This window comes from Neltuma alba, unplaced genomic scaffold, assembly GCF_004799145.2.
Source record: "Neltuma alba isolate B1F8T4 unplaced genomic scaffold, ASM479914v2 tig00012618_pilon, whole genome shotgun sequence".
NCBI lineage: Eukaryota > Viridiplantae > Streptophyta > Magnoliopsida > Fabales > Fabaceae > Neltuma > Neltuma alba.
The window spans coordinates 27,594-51,137 of record NW_021637060.1 but is presented as its reverse complement, the minus strand read 5'-3'; the positions used below and the strand labels follow the sequence as shown (position 1 = coordinate 51,137).

Sequence of the window (23,544 nt, the reverse complement as noted above, 5' to 3'; positions counted from 1 at the left end):
TTTTTTGTTCTTAAACTTTTTCTTAATTACTGATTTAGTACTAAATTTTGATTCAAAACAATTTAGTCCTTAAAGATTAAAAATTATATTTTCCCATATATATTGAATTCACTTAATTCATAAATTGAATGGTTAATTAAAATTGGAATTCACAGCTCCCTACAAATACTGAAGCACACAGAACAGAGAGTTGGCCATATGAAAAAGGAAATCATTTCTGATTTTATTGAACAAAGAAATATCTCAGCAATACAATAAATTAAGAGGAACAATTTGTTTTCTACAGATTTATTCTACCTTCTTCTTTTCCAGTTTTGTACATGCAAGGGCAACACAGCAAATGCTTCTTCGCTGTTCCACAGCAAGTGTCTCGCTTTCTTCCATTTTCCTTATTCCTTTTTCACACTCATATAGAGATAGTCTGAGATAGTTACAAAGACTTCTTATGCAACAAGGGATCACTGATGACTTGAGGCTCAAAGTCTGGTTGGAGGTAGCGAGCAAGTGTGTCTGCATACAAATCATAACGAGCAGTCATTCTGAAACCCCACTTGTCCTTATACTGCCTACATAAGTTGAGGTCCATGTCTGCAATTATCAAGCCATCCCGGTTTCGTGAGAGGGATGGAGTGCATGAAGCATCAGGTGCTGAGAAATGACTGGATCCATAAAAGTGACCGAAATCGGCATGCGCTGGCTTTCCATCTCCCGATGTAAAGGGGTTTGGGAATATCTCAGTACCAACACGATTAATTGAAGCAACAAAATAACTATTTGCTATTGCGGCATTACGAGCCTGAAAAGATCATAACACACAGAAAGTACGTAGGCTGTCAGGGATTTTATAATAAAAATTCTAATTACAAGTCAGAGCTCTTAAAAACTCAAGCTTTAGAAGTGAAATGGTTTTGACATAATAGTGGAGCCTCTGTTACCCAGAGGTTGGGAGTTTAACCTGTATAACATTCCAAATACAGCATGATATGAGACATGATAAATGAGGTACAGATATGTTTGCAAACAAATTAATACCCGAAAAAGGAAAAGGCTAAAAAAATTGAGTTTTAAACAATCATTTTAGATAAAAAAATATTTTCATTTTAGGAAAAATACCACTCCAGGTCTTCTTAAGTATTTAAGTGGGTTGGCTCTTATACCAATTGATAGCTATCTAAATGGGACAGGAAAACCTACCTCAAAAGCTAACTGTTGGGGTGGGAGAATTAACCCACTTAAGTAACCCATTAAGCACCCCATTCTACTCAATTTAAAACTTACTATTTCATACTACCAAGTCTCTATCAATATATCTTCTGTTTTTGAGTATTAATGCATCAAATATTAAAACCACGAGTATGGTGAACCTATGCTGGTTTGTTTTATGTTTTATGATATAGGAGTATTGCGGAGTAAGGTAGACGAGTTATACCATATGACGTAGCAATATTGGCATAACAGCTTGAAATGTTATTTCCGTAGTTGACATTGAAATACAGTATATACAGATGGTCCACCAGCACAAAATATGGTCATGCCGCACCATGCAAAGTATGTCTATTCGCTTTGCTACTTGGTATTCCTCTTTTTTTTTTTTTTTGGGCCATAGCTTTGCTATTTGGTATTCAAAAACCCAATTAATCAATTGTAAATATCAAAGCAAAGGGCCCAGCATTATATCATTGGAACCAACAATCAAAATAGTGCCCAATTTAACCAAACAATGATCTCTATGCACAACAAAATCGATTTTGTCTACAGAATTTAACATTTCAGACAATAAATTATAAATATGATGTAACTAACCTCTATTGGCCACATTGGCTCACTGAGTTCGCCAACAGTTGCAGAAGGGTTGAAAACAATCTCTGCACCATTCAAGCCAAAGGCTAACCAATTTAAAGGATGGTGCCGACCATAGCATATGTTGATAGCAATCTTCCCATATGCTGTTTCAAATACAGGGTGGCCAGTATTTCCTTCCATATAATATGTGCTCTCATTGAAGTCCCCAACTCTTGGGATATGGTTCTGCCCAATGTGGCACGTTCATCCATTTTTGAAAGTCAGAAACTGAGAATATTTTGTGCAAATACAAGCAAGAAGCTTATGTAATTACCTTACGGTGCTTCCCAATTATATTTCCACGATTTCCAATAATAACAGCAGTGTTCCAGAGAACCTCTCCATGATTGATATCCCTCTCAAGAATTGGACTTATAATGACCATGTTATATTTTAATGCATAACTTTGAAGGAACTGTGTCGATTCTCCATCAACAGGTTCAGCAAATTCACACCACCTCTTCTCTCGAGTACAGAATGCAAAAGGCATCATCCATGCTTCCTGCAGCAAAGGTATATTAAAACATGAAGATTTTCATATCTCAGGGAGAAATCAATTAGTAAATGTTCATGCTCACATATAACATACTTGCAAGCACAATATGTTGACTCCTGAAGCGCCAGCTGCATCAATAATCGGTTTTAGCTTTTCAAAGATAGCCCTCTTTTGATCAAAAAATGGAGCAGTTGTGGGAAGGGCAATAGAGTTTTGAATCAGACCAACCCTAACTACTCTAGGTTCTCTCATTAGTTCTCCGTCAGCTTGAAATGAGAAAGCCTGAAAGAAATCAATAAAATCGTCAGCACAAGCAGAATGCCAAAGGACTGGACTTAAGTAGAATTTATGTATATTTATTGGCAATCAAGTTCTCAACAAAAGAAAAAAGACATGCCTAAATTTTTCTTTGAAAGATCCAATCATGTGATATTGAGTTGTAAAGAAAAGATATTTGATAGAAAAAGAAACACCTGACATAGAATACTCAATAACAGAAACACAAAAACTTGCAGCTGATGGGCCTGGAATGGCTCAACTCGTGCAACACCAGCAGAAGAAATAAAAAACTAGCAAGTTGGAGGTCAGGTCAATTTACATGCATACATATGAAATTCAGGCATTTAAATAGAAAAATAAGGCTTCACTCATATTTCATACCTGGAGGTCAAAACCGTGCTCCAAAGAGAGAGCTGCAGCAGATTCAGGGAGAGTTATAGTATCAAGCGCTCTTCCACAATTAAGCCCAAGAAGCAAGCGGCTAACTTCCTGCAATATTACTCTACTACACAATCAGAAAGACGATATATCTATATTTGATTAATGAAATAAGTTAGTAATTAAAGGAATTATAGAATCATCCTGACGTTCAATAGATTTTGAAATTAAACAAACAACATCATATATATCGCTCAAAAGTGCTTAAGGAATTTACAGGTGAAAAATCTCCACCAACTATTATCCATCCTTGGTAATCTTTCCTCCATCGACTAGAAAACAAGTGGCAAATAAATGCCACAGAAAAATGCTCCACTGACTATATGATTCCATTTTGAAACTTCAATCTCCATCTTTTAATATAAACTTCTTCCAAGATCTAATAGACAATCAACCAAGTAGAAAGATCTCATTAAAATAACATAATTATACCAACAGTGGCTTGAGTAAGAATTCAGCATGCAAACTACTGTAATAAAGGAAGTAAATTCGATTGCTGATTAACCAACATAATAAGTCAATAAGTAATGGATAAGACTTAATCTCGGCCAAGACTAGGCGTCAATTCAAAAAAATCTAAGGGATAAAAGCACAACAACCTGTTAGCGTGCCTAGGATCCTCTTTTACGCAAGTTCAGGGATACAATCATAAAACTAAATCTCTTAGTGAAAATGACGACGATGACATTGCATGTTAATGGTGATAGAATCGATTCAATCAACTGCTACTCTTGAAAAGGCTACATAAAGTAATAAATTAGTAATACCTTTTTAAATTTCTGATATTTGCCAAGGGCAAAGTACAAGTTATAGTTGCCCTAGTTTGATGATAATTACTCACAAAGTCCTTATAATAGACTACCATTTACCACCATTTTCTCAAAATAAAAGGTGAGATATTTGCAGCACCAAACGCAAAGTTAAAGGCTAAAAATCATGTTCATAATGTCAGCAATATATTTGAGAAAGATGATCAGGACAAAGCCCAAACAAAATGAATGCATGAGCCTGTCAACAAATTCTCATTTTCTTTCTTTTTAGAAATAAAAATCCAAATCGTTAAAGGCTCCTATGCTCTAGGAACATATCTACTGCACCATCTAAATGACAACACTTCATAACAATTCATTCAAGCAACTAGATGCTCTTTCTTTCTTCCTTTTTTTTTGGGGGGGGGTGTATTTTCCGCATAACTTGCATGAGATAGGAATAGCAGAAGTTAACAACATCATCTCTGATTGAAAGGCTCGTATATCCACTCAAAAGTGATCAGGAACACCTGAGGTTCTGCCATTACCAACAAGGCAAGAAACACCAATATACATTTCGAAGCAGCTTAAACCCAATCTATTATATAACGGAAAATTGAAAGAAAAAAAAATCCCAATTCAGATAAATTGATGATATGAATGCACCCAACTAATATAAGCATCACCCAGTTCAGAGTGACAAGCAATGACTACAGCTATCGCCTTTTAAAAAGAGAAGGCGTGAACCCAAGGATCCTCATTGGAAATCCAGGACAGATTCATACATAGAGAGATTAATTTAAATATGAAACCAGAAAGAAATACAAGTTGACTTCAAAACTGAAAATACCTGAAAGTGATGGGGCTTGAGATTTTCTTGAAGAAGGCGATGGAGGGAATCAAATCCACAAATAGAGCCATCGCTCGGGGCCTTGAATTCTTCCTTGACTTCCCCGTTGTTCTTCTCCATGCTCAACCTGGAAAACGGATTACAGGGAAGAAGAATATTTTGTGAATCTTCAAGCTCGTATAGAGAAACCAACTAATATATTTTGTCTGTATAATAACGAGGCGTGGACGGCGCCGCTTAGCCAAAGACCGATGGATCACCGGCCCCGCGGGGCCCATTCTTTCCATGAATACTGTTTGACCCCATGTACAATGAATTGGTCCTTTCTCTCCCCTTCATTTTTTCTCTACTTTTTATTTCTGTAATCAGATCAACTTTTAATCATTAAAATTTAATATTTCTGGTAAAAAAAAATAATACTTCCTCCGGTTCTTAATATAAATCTTATTTGATTTTTATTTTGTTCATAAATATAAAGTCTCAATCTATTTTATCTCTAATATTTATGTATTTTTTTCTAAGATAGTCTTTCTAATAATAGTAGTTTTAACCAACACACTTAATTAACAAGGATATTTTAAAAAAAACAACACATATTTATTAAAAATAACTAACTTAAATTATTTTCTTAATCTCCTCAAATTAGTCAACTAGCTTTTATAATTAGGACCGGAGGTAGTATTTAATATTTTATAAAAATGTTAGTATAATATTACATTTTCAATATAAAAACACATGTAAATAAATTTCTAAATTTAAAATATTAAAATTGGATATCAGTAATTTTTTTATATGTTTGATATCAGCTATTTATACTAACAAGTGTGGCAATCACATTTTGACATCAAAATGGATAATATAATAAGATGAGCATGTGAAAAAAAAATTTATCTCAATTTGTATAAAATCACTTTGCTTTTAATTGATGGTAAGAGGATTTTGGGGGTGTTTGGATGAAAATCAAACCATGGTTTCAGAAGTGATTTTACAATCTACGAGGTAAATTTGTAGATGAGTTTATCTCGATTTGCGAAAAATTACTTCTGAGAAGCACTTTTCAGGGTATCCAAACACCTCGTTAAACTTGCATCTCCTTTTCCTAGATTGGAAGGCTAGGTTGGGGAGTTAAAATTAAATTTGAATAATTTAGATTTATTTAATATTAGAGTATATATTTATAGAATATTATATCTTACCTATTCAAAGTTGCCACAGCAAGAATGCTTTAAGCCCAGATTTACGATTGTTCAATAAAGCCCAACCCAACACGACTCTTGACCATTATGATTTTTTATTTAAAGATTTTAGTAGGCCCTATCAATATCCATACTTTAGTCTTCTTGTCTTTAATATAAGATTTAATTAGTAAATTAATTTTAATCCTAAATATAAAATGTATTTTAAATATTTATCAATTTTTTTTAAAGTATCACTATTGACACTTCTTCAACCATAATCAAATAAGAAAGAGAGTGAGGATATTAAGAAAGATGATTATAGTATTTTTTAAAAAAATATCATATTTCTTATAATTAATTAACTTATCTAACTTTTTTAATCTAATCAAATTAGTTAAATAGGTTTTACATTAAGAACATGAGGGGTATTTGATTTTTAAGGGTACGATTTATGTTTTCAAGATTATTTTTTATAATGATTTGAATATTATGGCAAGAACAAGAATTTTCAGTTCGCAACAATATTTTTTCTACTTATAGAAAGAAAACTACATTTCATATGAAGAAAATTAGTTGAAATTGAATAGCGATGTAATTTCCGGAGATGGATTGATTCGATTTGGTTTTGTTTTTGTTTGAAATGAAAATCAACCAAACTCAATAGCCTTGTGACTTAGTATGAGCTCTTTTATAAGCAAAGGGTTGTGAATTCGATCTCACTTAACAAGCTTGTAACCTCAACGTGTTAGTAACTCTTAGGTAGAACTTGTAGATCAGATATATGTCAGGTTGGACCGAACTAGTATAAATTGCTGTATATATTTTTTCTTATTATTCCCTCAAGTGATAGGTAATATCTTCTCTACTCTATCATGTTCATATTAATGGGGTTTGATTATTTTATCATTTGTAAAATTTTTATAATACTCAGTTCATCCTTTTCTTGGTTGTTCAATCATACCAACAAAGTGCACTATACAACTATGTCCATTACTATTGTGTCAGTTTTGAGTAACATTGGCTCAACTTCGTCTTGTGCTTTGGTTGAATTTTAAATGCAAAATTATTAATGATTGCCAGCTACAATATTATAACTGTAATGGGCATTACGCTTAAGTAAAGATTTGGATTCTTGGTGGAAATAGTTTCCATGAATATGTCTTTTTTGAATCCTGATTAATAATAATAAGCTCAATGCAAGCTTATCCTCAGAAAGCTGGAGTTTGAAGATTGACTTGTACTATCACACACTCTTTGAAGATTGATGCTTATCTATTTCACTCTATATGCTGTATATATAACGTATGCGCTTGGTGAATTTCTTAAACGAATAGAAAATTATTCCTCTTTCTTACTATCCCCAGTTTTTAATATAAGAGTTTGTTTGGTTTTTATTTTAATTCTAAATATAAGATACTAATCTACTTTGTTACTCATATTTATATAAAGGTAGTTGTTGTCATAATAGTAGATCTAACTAATACACTTGATTAGTAAAGATATTTGAGAAAAAACAACACATATTTATTACAAATAATTAACTTAACTATTTTCTTTAATCTACTCAAAGTAATAAACTAGCTCTTATATTAAGGACAGGAGGTAGTCTTAAATTGAAATTTGACATAACTGCACACTACACTTGATCTTAGCCAAAAGGCCAAGAAGGATGTAATTATACTACTCAGATCTTTCTCGACCCATTCCTTCTGCAAAACTGATGTTTTATTTATTTCCCGTTCCCCTCTGAAACTCTTACAGCAACTTTATTTATATAACTTATTTCAATTTTGACAAGAGCACATGCATTGATTTTCTTCTTCCATAATTAGAGATTTATTTGATAGTACTTGTATTTTAAAACATTAAACAAATTGAAGGAAAAAACTATCATTTGGGCGAAAATGGAGGCAATCGAATCAAATTTTATACATCCAAGATAACATCAGAAATCTCTGTTTTTTTTTCCCAAGCAACATCAGACACGTCATCCAATAAACAAACCAATTATTTTTCTGCAAGAGGAGCAACTTTCTTGTCATACAAGAAATAGTTGCTAATATTTTATTTTACAACAAACCATCAATTATGAAGATATACGAAACAAAAGGAAATACATTTTTTTTTATTTGGAGTAGATATATTAATTATGCTTGTTTGGGAGCACTTAAAATAAGTTGATCCAAAACAAGCCGAAAATTAAACTAGTTAATAGGACCAAATTTCTCTATGAATTTGGCCACAAGCTTCTCGTGAGGGGGCAGTGTCTCTTTCATCAGAGGATGTTTCTTCAGGGCATCCATCCATGACAAGAACTCTGAGTTCATGTGGCGTTGAATCACCTCCATTCCCAAGGCATCATTGAGAACCTTGTAGTTGCAAGCACGAGCTCCCACCGCAATATCCAGTAGCCCCAAGGACTTACCCTCACAATAAGGGAATTCCTCTGCAAAATCTTTCTTCACTCCTTCATAAAAGACTCTAATCATCTCATTCAAATTCTCAATTGCTTTCTTTCTTTCTTCTCCTCTTGATAAGAAGATGGGGTAGATAGCTGGAGGGATCTGAGGACCAGGTCGATGTTAATTTTATTAGAATCTCTAAAAAATGAAAATTATTGGCATAATAGTTGTTCAAACATATTACTCCTTTCATTTTTAATATAAGACCTATTTAACTAATTCGATTAAATTAAGAAAGTTAGACAATTAAATTAATTAATTATAAGAAATATAACGTGTTTTTCCTAAAATACCACCATCACTTTCTTAATATTCTTCCTCCCTTTCCTACTTGATTATAATTGAGGGAGTAAAAATAGGAATAATTTAAAAAAATTGATAAATATGAGAAACAGATTTTATTTAGAACCAAAATCAACTCAATAATTAGGTCATACATTAAAGACAGAAGGAGTATATTACTTCAAAGTGATATTAATTAGACTAAATTTTTGCAAGATAAGGAGAGTTATACTCACCTTTTGATCAAAATAATTGACCCAGAAACGAACTTTTGCCTTTTGGTAAGGATCATGAGGAAGAGTTTTGGGTTTTGATTCCAAATCTCATCGATGTATTCCAAGATGACAAGTGACTCAGCTATCGCTTTATCATTATGCAAGAGCACTGGAACCTTCTTGTGGACAGGATTGTTCTTCAGCAGCAACTCACTTTTATTTGTTAAATCTTCCTCCACGTATTTGTAAGGTATGCCCTTAAGTTTAAGGGCTAGAGCAACCCTTGTGCAAGGGCCGCTTGCCCAAAATCCCAAAAGCACAACTTGGCTTCTTTTATCTTCCATGAGTTGCTTCTGCTCTTTCTATATGGTTCATGAGATCATAGCTATGTGAGCGTTGGTTTTTTTATAGAAGTTCTCCTCTGAGTATTCAATGTGCATTTCTTGAGGAAGAAGTTGTAGGACGTCTCATTTCTTGGGCTGAAAGATTGGCCCATTTTTTTAATGGCAACAAAGGTGGACTAACAAGACAAACGTTGAATTCTTTGGATATTAAAACATTCAAAATACCAACATTAAAATAATGATCTGGGCCCCGTCCTCAAAAATGCTATCAGACTTGTGACTCATTTTAATTCATTTTCTTTGGTAAGCAATTGTTTTAGGAAAGCCGACACTAGTAATGGAGAAGTTGTCCTGTTTTGTTGTTATTTTTTCTTTAAAAAAATGTACAAGTTCCCTTTCAGTTTTTTTTTTTTAAAAAAAAGAGCTAAAATTTACATACTGGAGTTTAAAATGAAAAATAGGCAATTTACAATAAATATAAGGGTATTAACAGTAATATAAGGGGGAATTACAATAAAAATCAGGTGATTTACAAGACAATATAAAGGGATTTACAATAAAAATTTGATAATTTATAAGAAATATAAGAAAATTAATTACAACAAAGATGGACTAACAACATAAACGTTGAATTCTGTGGATATTAAAACATTCAAAGGAGAATTTATTTTTTTTGTTGTTATTTTTTCTTTAAAATGTACGAGTTCTTTTTTAGTTTTTTAAAAAATAGAGCTAAAATTTACCTGGAATTAATTTGCATATGGGTTTATCCAAAGGAGAATTTCACTACACCCCTTATGTACCTATTTAATATTCAAAAGCTCTAAAAATATTCTGAAATGTCACTGTACCCTTTTGGCTTCATTAGTGAGTAGTTATTCTCTACACAAATCTAAGTAACGCTTAAACCTTTATAGTAATTCTTTAAATCATTGTAGTGAATACAAATGAAGGCAAAGTTGTCAATTCTTTTTGATTTTGTAAATGACAGATTGGGTCATTGACTTTTTTTGTCATTTTCAAAATTTCAGGACTTAATCTGAAATTTCTTATATTTGAAGGGCTTTTGGGATTTTCTTCTTTTTTTTTCCCTTTTTCTTTCCCTTTTTTAAACGCAATATGAAATAGTTTAGTTACTCCAGCTAATTTGACTTTAGCGTTTGATGTGATGCACTGTTAATAACAGCCAGAGCCAGCACAGCGGAATGATACTTCTCATATTATTAAACTGAATAAAAAATAATCCACGCACACAAACTGAACAAGGCTGGGTTTATATAGACCGGCAGAATCCTAGGCCCAAAACCAACAAAACCTGAAGAATATTCCTTTTACAAAAAAACACAACAACAATCGTTGGTTCAAGCTGAAGTTTTGTGCTTTCGATGCCCAACCTTTGCTCACCAGATCTTCAAAAGCGCTCTTATTAACTATGCGAGTTGTAATCAGACGACCCCCTAACAGCCATTCACTTCCCCCGTTCACTTCTATATCCTCCCAATCGAGCTTAACCTCGTTCAGTTCTCCAGCATTGACCTCCATTTTTTTCAACTTGAAACCCCAAAAAGAACCAGCGGACACACCCAAACGATCTTGAAATTGCTTTGCGAAACCTTACAGCAGCACGACAACAACAAAAGAAAAGACCCACTCACACACTCACATATGCCCAACGACCATTATCACAGGCACAGCTCTGCAAAATGGGTTTCTCTCTCATAGAGGAGGGATTTTTTCTCTCACCAAGACGAGAGTTTTGATATCAGCGCCATTATTTCATTAATTGGGTTTGATTATTTTATCATTTGTAAAATTGTTATAATACTCAGTTCATCCTTTTCTTGGTTATTCAGGAGGTGTTTGAGGTAATTCAAAAGTGTTTTTAAAAAATACTTTTTCATAAATCGAAACAAATTATTTCATATATTTACTTCGTACACCGTAAAAATATTTTTAAAATTATGATTTTATTTTTATCTAAATACTTCCTCAATCACTCTAACAAAATGTATTATACAACTGTCTATTACTATTGTGTTATTTTCTATGAATATGTTTTTTTTTTGAATCCTGATTATTAATAATAATAACAATGCAAGCTTATCTTCAAAAAGCTGGAGTTTGAAGATTGACTTGTACTATGACATACTCCTTGAAGATTGATGCTTATCTATTTCACTCTACATGCTATATGACATCTGCATTAGGTGAATTTCTTAAACGAATAAAAAATTATTCCTCTTTCTTATTACATTGAAAACTGACATAACCACGAAGACGGAGGGTCTGTTTGGGTAGCACCCCAAATCATGGTTTGGGGAATAATCTACCTAAACACCCTCTCTTAAAACCAAAACCATGGTTTTGGGTCAAAACCATGGTTTTGACTCCAAAACCATGGTTTTGGAAAAAACAAAATTTTTTTGCTTTTGGAGAAAGAAGGGAGAGTGTAAGGATCTATATGATATGTATCTTGTTATTTTTTTTATAAACATATTTTTTTATAAATATATTTAATCTTATATTTTATAAATATATATATACACATTAATTAATTATTAATTATATTATCTTATGTATTATTAATTATGTTGGTAAAAAACATATTATTAACAGTTTTATTCCTTCAAATTAAAATATATCATAAAATCTATTTTTTCTGTAATTATCATATTAACTTATGTCTTTTTTTTAGTAATTTGTATATATAAAAGTGCTTCTGATAACAACTATCCAAACACTCTCACTTCTCAGAATCACTTTTTTACAAAATCTATTCTTCACAGAATCTATTTTCTCCAGAATCTATTCTCCAAAATCACTTTTCCAAACCACGGTTTGGTTTCATCCAAACACACCCGGAGAAGGACGCCAGTATACTACTTAGATCTTTCTCTACCCCTTCCTTCTACAAAACTAATGTTTTATCTATTTTCCGTTCCTCTTTGAAACTCTTACAACAACTTTATTTATGTAACTATTTTTAATTTTTATATTATTGATCATTTTATTAAAAAGAAAAAGAAAAGAAAATTGAACATAACTCATCACAGGAGCACATTCATTGATTTTCTTCTTCCATGATTAGAGATTTATTTGATAGTAGTACTTGTATTTTAAAACATTAAACGAATTGATGAAAAAAACTATCATTTGGGGCGAAAATGGAGGCAATCGAATCAAACCTTATGCATCCAAGACAAACCAATTATTTTTCTGCAAGAGGAGCAACTTTCCTGTCATACAAGAAATAGTTGCTAATATTTTATTTTACAACAAACCATCAATTATGAAGATGTACGAAAAAAAAGAAAATACTCCTCCGATCCTTAATATAAGATTCAATTGTTGAGTTGGTTTTGGTCTTAAATATAAGATCCATTTTTTATATTTATCAGTTTTCTCTAAACTACCCCTATAAATATTCCCTCAACTATAATCAAGTAGAGGAAGAGAGATGGAATATTAAGAAAGATAATTATAGTGTTTTAAGAAAAATATGTCACATTTCTTATAATTAACTAACTTACCTAACTTCCTTAATCTAATCAAATTAATTAAATGGGTCTTATATTAAAGACCGGAGATGTATTTTTTTTCATCTGGAGTAGATATATTAATCATGCTTGTTTGGGAGCACTTAAAATAAGTTGATCCAAAAACAAGCCGAAAATTAAACTAGTTGATAGGACCAAATTTCTCTATGAATTTGGCCACAAGCTTTCTCATGAGGAGGCAGTGTCTCTTTCATCAGAGGATGTTTCTTCAGGGCATCCATCCATGACAAGAACTCTGAGTTCATGTACGAGTTCTTTTTTAGCTCTTAAAAAATAGAGCTAAAATTTATGTGGAGTTAATTTGCATATGGGTTTATCCAAAGGAGAATTTCACTACACCCCTTATCTACCTATTTAATATTAAAAAACTCTCAAAATATTCTGAAATGCCACCACACTTTTTTGGGAAAAAATGGAATTAAATTTTGACGATGAAAAGACATTTTTCGCCTTGTCTTATTTTTTAAAAAGAATCACTCATCATCGATTTATAAGAGACGCAAAGGAATTTACAATAGAAATTAGACGATTTACAAAAAAAAATAAAGAGATTTACAGTATAAATTTGACAATTTACAAAAAAAAAAAAGAAAACTAGTTATAACACAACTAGATAATTTACAAAAAAAACATCAGAAAATTTACACCAGAAAATTAACAATTTACAAGAAATATAAGGAGATTACAATGAAAACTAGACAATTTACAACTTATAAAAAAATTAACAACAACATATGACGAATTCACAGCAAACAAAAATTATTTTTGTCTGTATGGTCTGAGCACAAATGTCTTTTTATTTATAAAATTTTATTTTATTTTGAGCAGGGAAATTTTCCCTTTATCCAAATCTCTTCCGAAAAGCTTATAGTCGTACTACCCTTTGAATTTTTATAGTCAGATGGTTCAGTTTTTCTTTTCCTCCGTTTCTTTCCTTTTTTTTTTCTCACACACAATATGAAATAGTTTTTTTTTTTGGTTACATGAGGGGCGGGATCGAACCCGCACATTACCAACACACGCAGACGCTAGGTGCCACTCCGCCAAGAGGCGGTTGGCACAATATGAAATAGTTTAGTTACTCCAGCTGATTTAACGTTGGCGTTTGATGTGATGCATTGTTAATAACAGCCAGAGCCAACACAGCGGAATGATACTTCTTATATTATTAAACTGAATAAAAATAATCCATGCACAAAACTGAACAAGGCTGGGTTTATATAGACCAGCAGAAACCAATGGGCCTACTCACTCCCAGGCCCAAAACCAACAAAAGCTGAAGAATATTCCTTTTACCAAATAACATAACAACAATCAACAAGTATTGGTTTAAGTAAAAGAGATTAGGATAACTCAAATATCATATCCTGGGTTTGATCCTTACGGTGGTGTGTATGAAAAAAATATTGTTGGGAAGGGTCTTTACTACGGCGTCTGATAGTATCCTGAGAGATTAGTCTCTGATCGTTCGGATGAGATGATACTCTAAACAACTAAAAAATAAACATAACTACACCCTTCAAGTTTGGGGCTGAAATGACAAAAGCTCCTAAGAGCTCACTTGATATGCTGAAAATCTTGCTACGGAAAAGGAAAATGTTGATTTTCCATGGGTCATGCATGTTTGGTTACAACATTTTCCCCTAATCCATTTTCCGACAGTGGCAAATTTTCCAGCGTATAAGGGAAGACAGATTGCCACCAATTTTGGTGGGAACAGATTTTCCATCACACGGGGGAAAATGCTAAATACCATATTACTCTTGAAAGTTGAATAAAACGCTGGCCGCCAGATCTATGACCCCTGTGAAAAGCATGAAAGCTGGTCACGTCCCTTCTCAATTACTCTTTTCTATGAATCTTCCCTTCCCCTTTTTCCAGCTCCACGTCCTTTTTTTTTTTTAATTTTATTTTATAGTATTACTGTACATGTGCATGTCCATATCAACAGTACTGGGCTTGGTTATGTATTTTGGAGAAGATAAAACTACCTGATAAATTTATAGATATAATTGTTATTTTGGAGAATATGAAACCACTTGATAAGCAACTAATTTTAAGGCTAAAGCCATTTTGGGCTTGCATGGTCCTACGCCTAGCTTACGTCTACATATAATAGCACTACAATGACAATCCCGATCTGCAACAAATTATCTAATGCAATCCTCAGCTGTAAGAATGCAACTAAAAAGTGAAGCAATTGCTCATACTGATAATCAAGCATCTCCCCTGTTTTTGATTAAAAAAAGAGGTAAACATAGAACGTTAAACAGGAATTTGGGGAAACAAATTTGAATTTGATGGAATTATATTCAGGTTTTCTACATAATATTTGAATTTGCTCATGTGATGATCAAATTCCTTGTTGCATAAAATGCAAATTTGTTTATGCAAATTCAAATGTGATGTAAGAAAATTCAAATTTTGTTAAGCAAATTTAAATTTGGTGTAAGAAAATTCGAATTTGCTTACTTCTTTTCTTATTATATTAAAGCTTAATTTCATCTAGCATAACTTGAAAAATAAAAATTGTTTTTGAATGGGTCTTACCACATTGGAAATTAGGCTCAGTGAGCTTTATAACGATATATCATTTGTTTAATTTGTGATTAAATTAAGAAAAATATGTCCACTAAAAATTGATCTTTAAATTGATTTTGTTCATATCGATTTGTTTATACTCTATTCAACACATGAAAAATAAGGGGCAAATGGAGTATACTAGAAAAAGAGTTGTGATTCTTTGATTTTTTGTTGTTGTATCTTTTCAATATTGATTATCTATTCTCGAAAGTTTGGTTTGATAAATTCCCATCCTCTAGTGTTTTCTCAATCATTTGATATCTATAGTGATTTTATTATTTCTATTGAATGTTAATATTCAATTATTTATTTAAATTATTATTTATTATAACTTATTTTTTTAATAATAATAATATTATTTTCTTTTTACTAGTTAAAAAGCATTTTAATTTCATAATATTTTATTATTTCATTAAGAGTAATATGGTAAAATTGCACAATTTTTCAACCCATTTTCATCCAATTAAATATATAATTTTTCATCAACTCATTTTTCATTCAAGTGCTTACCAAACATGTTATCACTCAAAAATTATCCATTCCGTTCAATTCAATTCGTTTTCATTCATTTCCATTCTAACAAATTTTTTTCACCAAACGGGCACTAACTGGTCAAGCAACCTCAACTGACTTTCTTTCACCGCCACTTTAGTCAAAATGGCAGCTTCCTAGTCTGTAGACCGAAAATGCTAGAATTTGATCACTTCCTTTGTCACTTTTTCCCTCACAACGTGGGGATTCAACTTCTCTTTGCTACTCTCCCATCCACTACTTGTTCGCTGCCACAAAATGACACTGGATGCAATTGAAAAAAGTAATGGTGCACAATAGAAAGACTGGACCATACTAAAACCCAACCTGAAGTTTGGTCTAATCCAATAATGACCCGAGGTCGGACTGGTCTGGACTTGATCTACTTGAATATTTGGACTGACCCAAGTAGTCTAAAACCTTAATTTTCTTTTTTCTTTTTATTTTTTTATGGAATCAAGATTTCATGTAAATAAACACATTTAGCACAATGAAAAAACCTATAAAACATTAAGACTTAATCATAGATCCATAAGAATTTCAACAATATTAAGTAACAATTAAAAAACAACATTCTAAATTATAAAATATTTTCTCAAAAATATCGTGTAGACCAGACTAAATCAGTCCCAGTAACTTAACGACTTAGTCTCGAACCCAGTCCAGCCCAACCATATTGTTTATTTGGACCGAATTGAACTGGACTAGACCCCTTCGTATTGAATCGGACTGGACTAGATTACTATCTTTTTGCACACCCTTAAAAAAACAAAAACAGAGCCGAGTGATGAGGAGGAGCGGCAAGACGACAAACGCCGTGTCTCTTCCTTTTTTCTTTTTGACCAGACCTTTCTCTTCTTTTAAAGCATTCGTTCTGATTTAGGCGCACCAAATTGCAATGATATTTAATATTTTAAAATATTTCTTATACATCCAATATCTAGTGAATGCCCTTAAAAAAATAGTTTAGATATTGAGTGCACTAAAAATTATTTTAAAAATAATAAGTGCTAAAATAAATTTTCGGTGGCCGGACGTATACTTTAGGTATTGGGTGCATCAAGAACTATTTTAAAATATTAGGTGCTATTAAAAAAATATTTTAGGTTGTTGAACTTATTGAAAAATATTTTGAGACATTGAGTCTTATTAAAAAAATAATTTATGTTCGATGCTACCTAAACCAAGTTTTTACTCATTTAATTATTTTTAAATTTTTTCCTGATTTTATAAAAACTTAAACCTAAACTGATATTATTTTATTAATAAATTACTTACTACCTCCTGTCTTTAATATAAGACATTGTTTGACTTTTATTTTAATCTTAAATATAAGATTCCAATCCACTTTGTCTCTCATATTTATATATTTTTTCTCAAGATAGTCTTTCTAATAATAATAGTTCTAGTCAATACACTTAATTAGTAAGAATATTTTAGAAAAGATAATAGTTATTTATTATAAATAACTAACTTAATTTTTTAATCTCTTTAAATTAGTCAACTAATTCTTATAAATACGGAAGAGGTAATATTAGCCTTATCTTGGTGCTCCTCCTCTGCTCATTTCATCCGTTCGCGCTCTCTCTCTCTCTTCATTGAGCACGGTGTCGTTTTGTGGGCAGCAGGCGGGCAGCGGATGAGAGAGTAGTGCAGTATGTTTGGATGACATCCCAAACCATGGTTTTGAAGACAAAACCATGGTTTGAATAAAATGCTATCCAAACAACCTTCAATATTTTGAAACCATGGCCATGGTTTTAACCTCTAAAACCCTGGTTCTGTGGAAAGCAAAATTATCTTGCTTCTGGTGCTGAAGTTTTCGCTGTTGGGTTGTCAGAAATTATTTGGACAAAAAATGCCCCTTGACTCGCTTGCGTTGCTGGCGTGGAGAAATGGTCTACGGTCATTTGGTCCTGACGCAGCAAGAGAGTGAGCCTGAAAGAATCATAAAGCAGAAAAGATAATTACTATAATAAGTAATAAATTGTTTTAATGTGTGCTTATTTATTTTGTCAAAAAATATCATGATATTTCATATTTATAATCTTTAAAATAAAATAATATTTTTCTGTTGGTAAAAAATTATTTATTTTTTCCAGAAACATTTTTAATCTTATATTTTATAAATATATATACACATGTTAATTATTTATTAATTATGTTTTCTTATATACTATTAATTATGTTGGTAAAAAAATATATTATTAACAATTTTGTTCCTTCAAATTAAAATATATTATAAAATCTATATTTTATGTAATTATCATATTAACTTATGCCCTTTTTAATAATTTGCACATATAAAAAGTACTTCTGATAATAACTATCCAAACAATCTCACTTCTCAGAATCACTTTTTCATAAAATCTATTCTTTACAAAATCTATTCTCCAAACCATGGTTTGGTTTTATCCAAACACTCCCTGAATCCCATTGGATTTGAAGTGGGAATTCCTAAACCCTTTATCCCAATGACTTAGGGGGTGTTTGGGTGATAACCTAAACCATGGTTTGGACCCAAACCATGGTTTGGGAAAAAAATCACCTAAACACCCTTAAAAAAACCAAAACCATGGTTTTGGTTTTGGGAAAAACAAAAATTTTTTGCTTTTGGAAAAAAAAAAAGGGAGAGTGTGAGAGCCTATAGGATATGTATCTTGTTGTTTTTTTTATAAACATATTTTTTTATAAATATATTTAATCTTATATCTTATAAATATATATACATATTAATTATTTATTAATTATATTATCCTATGTATTATTAATTATGTTAATAAAAAATATATTATTAACAATTTTATTCCTTCAAATTAAAATATATCATAAAATATATTTTTTCTGTAATTATCATATTAACTTATGCCTTTTTTAGTAATTTGTACATGTAAAAAGCGCTTCTGGTAACAACTATTCAAACACTCTCACTTCTCAGAATCACTTTTTCACAAAATCTATTCTTTAAAAAATCTATTCTCTTCAGAATTTATTCTCCAAAAGCTATTCTCCAAACTATGGTTTGGTTATATCCAAATATCCCTTTAAGATAATAAATGCCACCGGCACTATACGCCCCCTGCCACTAGTGCACTACCGTCTACCATCGATATGAGATATTCTCCCCTTATCACTACTGGAGTGGAGTCGTTACTGTGGGCCATGCCAATACCTCCATGTCCATCTTATCATTGTCGTTTCCACTACCGTAATATCATCAACTTCGTCAACATCATTTCACGGGTGCCAAAAATCTAAGGCCATCTCTTATTTAAGATAAGAGTTAGTTAAAAATTCAATTTAATTTTGAATATGAAACATTAGTTCATTTTGTCTGTAACATTTATCCATTTTACTTATGATGATTACACATGATAGGGACTCTCTATTAAGAGATAGTTTTAATACACGTAATTAATAAAGGTATTTTATAAAAAAAATAATATCCACGTGTTATAAATAACTAATTTAATTATTTTTTTAATATCTGTAAATTAGTTATCTAGTTTTTATATTAAGAACAAGAAGTAGTGTATATATATTCATCATATTACAAAATTATGCTCTTCACTCTTAGATATATGATTTTGATTCACTTTATTTTTCCCTTTTAGTTTTTTTTTTGGTATAATAGAAGGAATATGAGTTACAAATTAACAGCCGGAAAATTGTAAATCATGGAAAATTGGTATTAAATTACTAAATGTGACAAAATTTGACAGGAAAAATTAAAAAAAAAAGACTATTGAATTTTAAAATTTCAAATCAGAAATTACTACAAAAATGTGTTCTTATTTATTTTTTTGAGTGTAGTCATTTTCTTTACAACTGTAGTAACTAATACTGATTTAAAATTTTAAAATTCAATAATCATTTTTTTGGGGGATTTTTCTAATTTGATATGTTAAGTTATCATTTTTTTTTCATTAAAGAAAAAAAAGGAAGAATAAGTAGTGTTTGAAGTATTAGCTTTGCAAATTGCAAATAAGAAAAATTAGTATTAAAATATGGAAAGTTGTAGAAATTTTTGACAAGAGAAATTTTGATTTTTCATTATAAAAAGTTGTAGAAGATGAATTGCAAGTTAATGTTTAGCAAGTTGTAAATTAAGAAAAAAAATTAATCTAATTAAATTAGTTAAGTAGGTCTTAATTGAGAATTAAAAGAGTATTTGATTTTTGAGGGTAAGATTTATGTTTTCAATCTAAGATTATTTTTTATAATGATTTGAATATTATGGCAAGAACAAGAATTTTCAGTTCGCAACAATATTTTTTTCTACTTATAGAAAGAAAACCACATTTCATATGAAGAAAATTAGTTGAAATTGGATAGCGATGTAATTTCCGGAGATGGATTGATTCGATTTGGTTTTGTTTTTGTTTGAAATGAACGTCAACCAAACTTAATAGCCTTGTGACTTAGTATTAGCTCTTTTATAAGTAAAAAGTGATGGGTTTGATCTCACTTAACTAGCTTGTAACCTCAACGTATTAGTGCTCTTAGGTGAAACTTGGAGACTGGACATATGTCAGGTTAGATTGAACTAGTATAAATTATTATGTATATTTTTTTCCTATTATTTCCTCAAGTGATAGGTAATATCTTCTCTGCTTTATCCTGCTTATATTAATTAGGTTTGATTATTTTATCAGTTGTAAAATTTTTATAATACTCAATTCATCCTTTTCTTGGTTGTTCGATCATACTAACAAAGTGCACCAGAAAACTATGTCCATTACCAAGTGTCAGTTTTGCGTAATATTCGCTCAACGTCGTCTTGTGCCTTGGTTGAATTTTAAATGCAAAATTATTAATGATTGCCAGATATAATATTATACTCCTCCAGTTCTAAATATAAGACCCATTTTATAATATAATTTACACTAGACATTATTTGACTCTTATTTTGATCTTAAATATAAGACTCAGGTCTATTTTATCTTTCATATTTATTTATTTTTTTCTCAAGATAATCTTTATAATAATAGTAGTTCTAACCAATAAACTTGATTAGTAAGGATATTTTAGGAAAGACAATACCTGTTTATTACAAATAACTAATTTAATTTATTTTCTTAATCTACTCAAATTAATTAATTAGTTTTTATATTTATTTCTACGGGAGGGAGGCAGTAATTGTAATGGGCATTATGCTTAAGTAAACATTTGGATTCTTGGTGGAAATAGTTTTCAATGAATATATCTTTATTGAATCCTGTTTAATAATAATAAACTCAATGCAAGCTTATCCTCAAAAAGCTGGAGTTTGAAGATTGACTTATACTATCACACTCTCTTTGAGGATTGATGCTTATCTATTTCACTCTGTATGCTATATAACATCTCCAGTTGGTGAATTTCTTAAACAAATAGAAAATTATTCCTCTTTCTTACTACTTCTGGTCTTTAATATAAAAATTTATTTAATTTTTATTTTATTCTTAAATATAAAATACTAATCTACTTTGTTTTTTATATTTATATAAAAATAGTCCTTGTAATAATAGTAGATCTAGTCAATACACTTGATTAGTAAGGATATTTAAGAAAGAGAATACATATTTATTACAAATAATTAACTTAACCATTTTCTTTAATTTACTCAAATTAGTCAGTTAACTCTTATATTAAGGATAGGAGGTAGTACTAAATTGAAATTTGACATAACTACACACTACACTTGATCTTAGCCAAAAGGCCAAGAAGAATGTCATTATACTACTTAGATCTTTCTCTACCCATTCCTTCTACAAAACTGATGTTTTATTCATTCCCTGTTCCTCTCTGAAACTCCTACAGCAACTTTATTTATATAACTTATTTTAATTTTTACAACAACTCATTCATTGATATATTTTCTTCTTCCATAATTAGAGATTTATTTGATAGTACTTGTATTTTAAAACATTAAACAAATTGAAGGAAAAAACTATCATTTGGGCGAAAATGGAGGCAATCGAATCAAATTTTATACATCCAAGATAACATCAGAAATCTCTGTTTTTTTTTCCCAAGCAACATCAGACACGTCATCCAATAAACAAACCAATTATTTTTCTGCAAGAGGAGCAACTTTCTTGTCATACAAGAAATAGTTGCTAATATTTTATTTTACAACAAACCATCAATTATGAAGATATACGAAACAAAAGGAAATACATTTTTTTTTATTTGGAGTAGATATATTAATTATGCTTGTTTGGGAGCACTTAAAATAAGTTGATCCAAAAACAAGCCGAAAATTAAACTAGTTAATAGGACCAAATTTCTCTATGAATTTGGCCACAAGCTTCTCGTGAGGGGGCAGTGTCTCTTTCATCAGAGGATGTTTCTTCAGGGCATCCATCCATGACAAGAACTCTGAGTTCATGTGGCGTTGAATCACCTCCATTCCCAAGGCATCATTGAGAACCTTGTAGTTGCAAGCACGAGCTCCCACCGCAATATCCAGTAGCCCCAAGGACTTACCCTCACAATAAGGGAATTCCTCTGCAAAATCTTTCTTCACTCCTTCATAAAAGACTCTAATCATCTCATTCAAATTCTCAATTGCTTTCTTTCTTTCTTCTGCTCTTGATAAGAAGATGGGGTAGATAGCTGGAGGGATCTACGGACCAGGCCAATGTTAATTTTATTAGAATCTCTGAAAAATGAAAATTATTGGCATAATAGTTCATCAAACATGTTAATTATAAGATTTATTTAACTAATTCAATTAGATTAAAAAAGTTAAGTAATTAAGTTACTTAATTATAAGAAATATGACATATTTTTCTTTAAATACCATAATCACTTTCTTAATATCTTTTATCCCTCTCCTACTTGATTATGGTTGAGAGTGTATAAATAGAAGTAAATTAGAAAAAAATTGATAAATATAAGAAACATGTTTTATTTTTAGAACCAAAATAAACTCAATAATTAGGTCATACATTAAAGACAGAAGGAGTATATTACTTCAAAGTGATATTAATTAGACTAAATTTTTGCAACACATGGGAGAGTGATACTCACCTTTTGATCAAAATAATTGACCCAGAAACGAACTTTTGCCTTTTGATAAGGATCATGAGGCAAGAGTTTTGGGTTCTGATTCCAAATCTCATCGATGTATTCCAAGATGACAGGTGACTCAGCTATTGCTTTATCATTATGCAAGAGCACTGGAACCTTCTTGTGGATAGGATTGTTCTTCAGCAGCAACTCACTTTTATTTGTTAAATCTTCCTCCACGTATTTGTAAGGTATGCCCTTAAGTTTAAGGGCTAGAGCAACCCTTGTGCAAGGGCCGCTTGCCCAAAATCCCAAAAGCACAACTTGGCTTCTTTTCTCTTCCATGAGTTGCTTCTGCTCTTTCTATATGGTTCATGAGATCATAGCTATGTGAGCGTTGGTTTTTTTATAGAAGTTCTCCTCTGAGTATTCAATGTGCATTTCTTGAGGAAGAAGTTGTAGGACGTCTCATTTCTTGGGCTGAAAGATTGGCCCATTTTTTTAATGGCAACAAAGGTGGACTAACAAGATAAACGTTGAATTCTTTGGATATTAAAACATTCAAAATACCAACATTAAAATAATGATCTGGGCCCCGTCCTCAAAAATGCTATCAGACTTGTGACTCATTTTAATTCATTTTCTTTGGTAAGCAATTGTTTTAGGAAAGCCGACACTAGTAATGGAGAAGTTGTCCTGTTTTGTTGTTATTTTTTCTTTAAAAAAATGTACAAGTTCCCTT

General features: G+C 31.2%; 2 protein-coding genes and 1 pseudogene across 2 annotated transcripts; all 3 read right to left on the bottom strand.

Moving 5' to 3' along the window:
• Window positions 1-190: 190 nt before the first annotated feature.
• On the bottom strand, window positions 191-4,805 carry LOC114729267 (beta-ureidopropionase). Its single transcript, XM_028916252.1, has 6 exons — window positions 4,655-4,805; window positions 2,999-3,106; window positions 2,432-2,620; window positions 2,117-2,344; window positions 1,804-2,028; window positions 191-796 (listed from the first exon to the last, which is right to left on the bottom strand). The coding sequence occupies exons 1-6, from the start codon at window positions 4,772-4,774 to the stop codon at window positions 431-433; spliced, it is 1,236 nt and encodes a 411-aa protein (XP_028772085.1). The 5' UTR covers window positions 4,775-4,805; the 3' UTR covers window positions 191-430.
• Window positions 4,806-8,036: 3,231 nt separating this feature from the next.
• On the bottom strand, window positions 8,037-9,135 carry LOC114729271 (glutathione S-transferase U10-like; annotated as a pseudogene).
• A 3,607-nt stretch (window positions 9,136-12,742) lies between these two features.
• On the bottom strand, window positions 12,743-23,203 carry LOC114729268 (glutathione S-transferase U10-like). The gene is made up of 3 exons (XM_028916253.1): window positions 22,824-23,203; window positions 22,180-22,416; window positions 12,743-12,937 (listed from the first exon to the last, which is right to left on the bottom strand). Exons 1-3 carry the CDS (start codon window positions 23,145-23,147, stop codon window positions 12,809-12,811), a joined length of 690 nt encoding a protein of 229 aa, XP_028772086.1. The 5' UTR covers window positions 23,148-23,203; the 3' UTR covers window positions 12,743-12,808.
• Window positions 23,204-23,544: the final 341 nt, after the last annotated feature.